Source organism: Hetaerina americana, unplaced genomic scaffold, assembly GCF_022747635.1.
Source record: "Hetaerina americana unplaced genomic scaffold, ioHetAmer1.1.p SCAF_1, whole genome shotgun sequence".
Classification (NCBI taxonomy): domain Eukaryota; kingdom Metazoa; phylum Arthropoda; class Insecta; order Odonata; family Calopterygidae; genus Hetaerina; species Hetaerina americana.
Window position 1 is genome coordinate 14,386,415 of NW_027286069.1, and position 5,065 is coordinate 14,391,479.

General features: G+C 41.0%; 1 protein-coding gene across 1 annotated transcript; it reads left to right on the forward strand.

Moving 5' to 3' along the window:
- The first annotated feature begins 2,652 nt into the window (after positions 1–2,652).
- On the forward strand, positions 2,653–4,074 carry LOC139696761 (pupal cuticle protein G1A-like). Its single transcript, XM_071595603.1, has 2 exons — positions 2,653–2,658; positions 3,787–4,074. The coding sequence occupies exons 1-2, from the start codon at positions 2,653–2,655 to the stop codon at positions 4,072–4,074; spliced, it is 294 nt and encodes a 97-aa protein (XP_071451704.1).
- Positions 4,075–5,065: the final 991 nt, after the last annotated feature.

The window sequence follows — 5,065 nt, forward strand, 5'->3', positions numbered from 1 at the left end:
CTGCATATCTTGTAAGTGTAATTTTATATCTTTTTACATCCGGGACCAACGAAGTTCGGAACCACGAATCGAATTAGCACAATATAAACTTGCCACTGCATTCTTAACAATAGTTTCTTCCAATATGCAAGAACTACAACAGAGAGACGCAATATATTATAATTTATTACGCATTAAAATAAGTTACTCTGAGAAAATAAGTTCATCTTCATTATAGATAACAATAAAAACCCATGGGAAACATAAAGTACCTTGCATTATTCGAAATTCGTTGGGTTAGTAACAAAGGGTATTCTCCGTTTCTTTTTTGAAGGCCAGTCTGCCTTTTGGTTCACGCCAAGCGAAACGCAAAAGTAATACCTTTCCCTCTTCGAGGTATGGAAGGGATTTTTGATTGAAGGTACCGGGAATATGGTAAAAGAAAGATTAATGAGAATAAACCGGGAGCATTAAAAACAAAAAATCTGGAAATGATGGCAAAAATCAGCCACATTTAATATTTAAGACGCGCAAGAACCAAGGAGTTTTTGTGATAAACTGCAGAACAAAATAGTATTTCATGAGGGAAAATTCATTATGAAGATGACTCAATTTCGACTTCACTGACTTAATTTTTCTTCAAATGCAAATCAAGCGAATGATTTCTTGCGTTAACAAATATATTTTTATAAAGAAATGTTTACGTTGATATTCAATGATAGGGGAAGGAAGTCTTTTTTCTAAGAATTTGGTGATCATTGGCGAAAAAGTAATACAGAATATTTTGAAAGGCTTTCATTTAACGTGTCTCCCATTGAATTGGCGAATTTTTCAAAAAACAATTCAAGCAAAAAATCTAGGACAGTACAATCTTGTACAGGGAGAGAAAAAGAGTTTAGGGAATTGAATCGGAAGATTTTCCTGTCCTTAGATGCAAATTATTCTTAGAATAAGGATTGAATAACATCAATATTGTAATGGTGGATTGGGAAATCATTCTTGAATAGCATGTGAAAAAGATGAGGGAGAGATATTAATTTCAGAGAGGGAAGCGATGGGAAAGGATTCTAGGATGAAAGACAAATGCAAAGTTTTAGGAACCATTTCCAAAAGGGAAATGGAATTGAAATGAATGTATCACTAGAGAAGTGTGCACATGCTTAAAAAATCACTGAAGTCAACTACGATGCTTGAAAGCGTGAATGCATATTCAACCTGCCATAATCTGAAAGATCTCCTTTCCTACATAAATATTATTTAGTATTCACATGAGAAATTCTGTGGCAGCAACCTCAAGAAGATTCCTAAAGTAAGAAATTCGTAGTTTTTGCCAATCCCTGAACCAATTATTAGGTAACATTATGAGTACACAGTATATAAAAATTGAATATGTTTTCTTGCCATCGCCAAGGCTCACATGTTTCAGCACTACGACTTGAAACATGATAACGAGCGATTTATTACCCCCACTCCTTCGAAAACAAAGAACATAATCATATTAACCAATATATTTTCATGATTACGTTCGGTTATGATATTTTCAAAGAGCAGAAAAAAATAATTTTCCATAAATTTGTACAAATATAAATAAATGCTCTCAACTCCTCTTGGATAGAATAAAATCGAAGCGGGCAAAAATAAGAGAATAATTTTAGAACTGTTTTTCGTACGAGCACATTAAAAATATGAATTTTCAAGCAATACCATAAACAAAAAAATCGACAATGCCCTTTATACTAATAGATATAGACTTTCAACCCAAACACTCGAGAGGACACGGGGAAATCAAAACTAATTTTCAGTCACTTTCCGTCACGGATAGCATTGGACATGTATGGAATTAATCATTCGCTCAAGCCACAACTTTCCGTACTTCCGGTAATTAGCTATTGATGTGTGTACTGCCTTCTTCAGCAATAAACCAAATTTCTTCTGTTCTGAAAATGAAATTGTAGAAGACCCAATGAAAGTTTCCATTTCAGGGTAAGACACTAAAGCGTGGAATTAGAAGATCGCCCAGACAGTAAATTATCGGCAAATTTTCAATTGACGAAAGACAATCAACAATATAATATGCACAAAAACTTAGAGCTTTCGAAAATTATGCGAAATATTTTGGGCCGACAAACGTGATATCAGCATGGCTCGATGATGATGAGACCGAAGTGTTGGATTGAATGACTGGGGAGGAGGGGGTGGAGAGAGTTTGCAGAGGAAGGGGGTGAGAATTCCCGGATGGGAGAGTGACGGTCAGTGGATGGATCGGGGAGAGGATGGATGGGGGAGAGTTGGGAAGACGCCCAAGGAGGCGACCAAGTGTGCGGGCGTGTGTTTGCGGGTGGGGGTGTGAGGGGGCGTCGAGCGGGGTGTGGTGTGGGGCGGGAATGTCTCAAGGGGTCGAGAGTCGTTGTGTCACCGAGGAGCGAAATTCCCACCCAGTGCCATCCCTCCCCCCCTCGTTCCCTTCGAAGGACGGACAGCGATTTCGTCGCGCCAGGGATTTCGGGGGGGGGGGGTGGAGGAGGCGGGAAGGGACGTGTGTGTGCGGATGTATGCACGAGGGATGTGTACTCCCTGCGAGTATATAAGTGCCGTGCGAACTTCGAACGATCACCACACCTCCACCGAGCATTCTCAACTGAGCAGTAGACACCTACGACAAAAATCCTCAACATGAAGGTGAGTTGTTCCCCACGACAAGGGCGTCCGATCCTCCCTAATTTCTGAATACTTCTCTCATTTCGGAATACTTCGCTTCTCCAAATAGACCTAGTGCTGTGAACACAGGCTACGAGACTATTCTCACAGACTAATCATATATCGAAACATTTGTGACAAGCAAGTTTCAGTGTTCAGCCACCACTATTCCCACTATTGGGGAAATTCATTACCGCGAAAAATAGATTACGATTTCGATACAACTTATCCAGGAATCGCGTTCTGAATATTAACGGTGAAAAATAAATTTTCATTCTCATTTTTTAAGCTTTTGATACCCAATGGTGTTAATTGTGGTCAATTTAAATAAACCTGTGAAAATTTGGGAAATTTGATTTTCGGGTATCTTTAACATTTGGAGCGGGTAACATTTTGTCTGCTCAACTGCAGGTCATCTAAGGGAAGGCTGACTATATTGCTATATTGTTCACGAAACATAGTCATCAACCCCGCGTTTCATCTGACGAAAACATGGCAAATGCCTTCGCTTTAATTTTTCAAAAGAATTATTTTATTCTATTCAGACACTCATTTTTTAATAAATACTTGCATCCCAAATTGTTTTCGATTTTACTTCTATTTAAAATTAATATCTTCAGGAAAACGTACTACCAAGAAAATAATGCAATATAATTAATCTTCTGGTTAATTATATATTATGATTGACTATTGCAAAAATTCAGGCAGGGAGAAATCAGTGATTGCAGTGAAAATGATATTGATGAAACTGATGAAATGATTCTGAAAGTAAATTTTCGTGCGGTAGTGACGCTCGCAATAGTAAAATAGAAATAGTAAATAGTGCAGTAGCAAACTAGCAGTTTACATACTGTCGCACTCATGGGTATCACGTATCTTACCCGTCACGTCGATCACGTTGAAGATCAATCAGTATGTGCGCGCAGAGAAGTTGCAATCCGATGCTGATCACGGTTAAAATCTGAAATTCCACGAGGATGGTTCGATTCGACGGAGAGAGTGAATCAATCGCCCGGCCAGGCCTCACACTGTTCCGTTGCCGCAATTACCTCCTCTTCTCCCCCTCCTTCGAAATCCAATGGTCTCACCCCACCTCCATTGTGTCCGCAGTGCGCCGCCCTCATCCTCGTCCTCGCCATGGCCGCCGTCGCCTCCGCCGGAGTGCATACCGTCGTGCCAGCCGCCTACGCCACCGCACCATTCGCCTCCAGCTACAACGCACACGCCATCAACCACGCCTACGCCACCGCACCCTACGTCGCCGCAGCCGCCCCTGCACGCATCGTTGCTTCCCCATACGTCGCATCGCCCTACGCCGCCGCTCCTTACGTCGCGTCGCCGTACGTCGCGTCGCCGTACGTCGCGTCACCTTACGTCGCCGCACCCGTCGTTCTTTAAGAAGCTGACTCGTTCCCGACAACGATCAGGCCTCCTCTTCAGCCGCACCTCACCGCGCCCGCCATGGATAATCACCGGTCCCACTGAGGAAGGCGCAAAGGAAGAAGAATGGCGCCGATTGACGACTGATGGAGTCGATCGAGCCCGGCACCGGCGAGATGGACCCCGTCCGGCTCCGAAGGCTCAAAACTTTTGCACAAATTGTTATAATTTTTTTTAGCTGATTGGTTTTCTATTGCCAGAATAAAATTATTTTTTCTTCCGAGCATAATGTGCCTCATTGCATGATTCCCTCAATATTTCCACCATTTATAATATCTACTAAACAACATTCCCCTACTAACTTTTTATGATCCCATACACCGAACTTGATCACCAAGCTTTCGAAGTGAATCACTAAAGTTTTAATTCAAAGAACTGCGGGAGAAGCCCGCACGAAAAGTACGAAATTTATTCAAGTCCTTTGAAGTGCGCCGAACTAATCCGCTCCTGTCATACAACAAAAACTAGGTGTTCACTTTTTGACGTTTGTTTTGACCCACACCACTTCAAAATATCATGCCTTTACCTCATTTGGGGGTGACCAATTGGAATTTAATGGACGATGAATGACTACTTAGAGGTTACTATTAACTGTTAATACTGTTTTCTACTCTCATTTACATTTCTTTGTGAGAATTACATCAAGAAACGTTTTGAAGTAAAATAAAACTTAGCTTAGCCATCTATTCACCGCAATTAGTGTCATGCCGCAACGTGGATTAGATAGATTCGAAGACACCGCACATCATAAGCTTCTTCCCGTCAAAGCAAATTAAAGTAAATGCAAGCAGGACACTTACATACCAGAATAGACAGTACTCTCTAAAAGACTAAGAAATTATTTCAAAATTTCCTCTGTTAGAAACCCCTACGTTGCACGAGTTCCTTATACAGCTTTGTTCATACCGTTCCACGAAAGATCTGAATTTAAGCCAATGCAAAATAATCC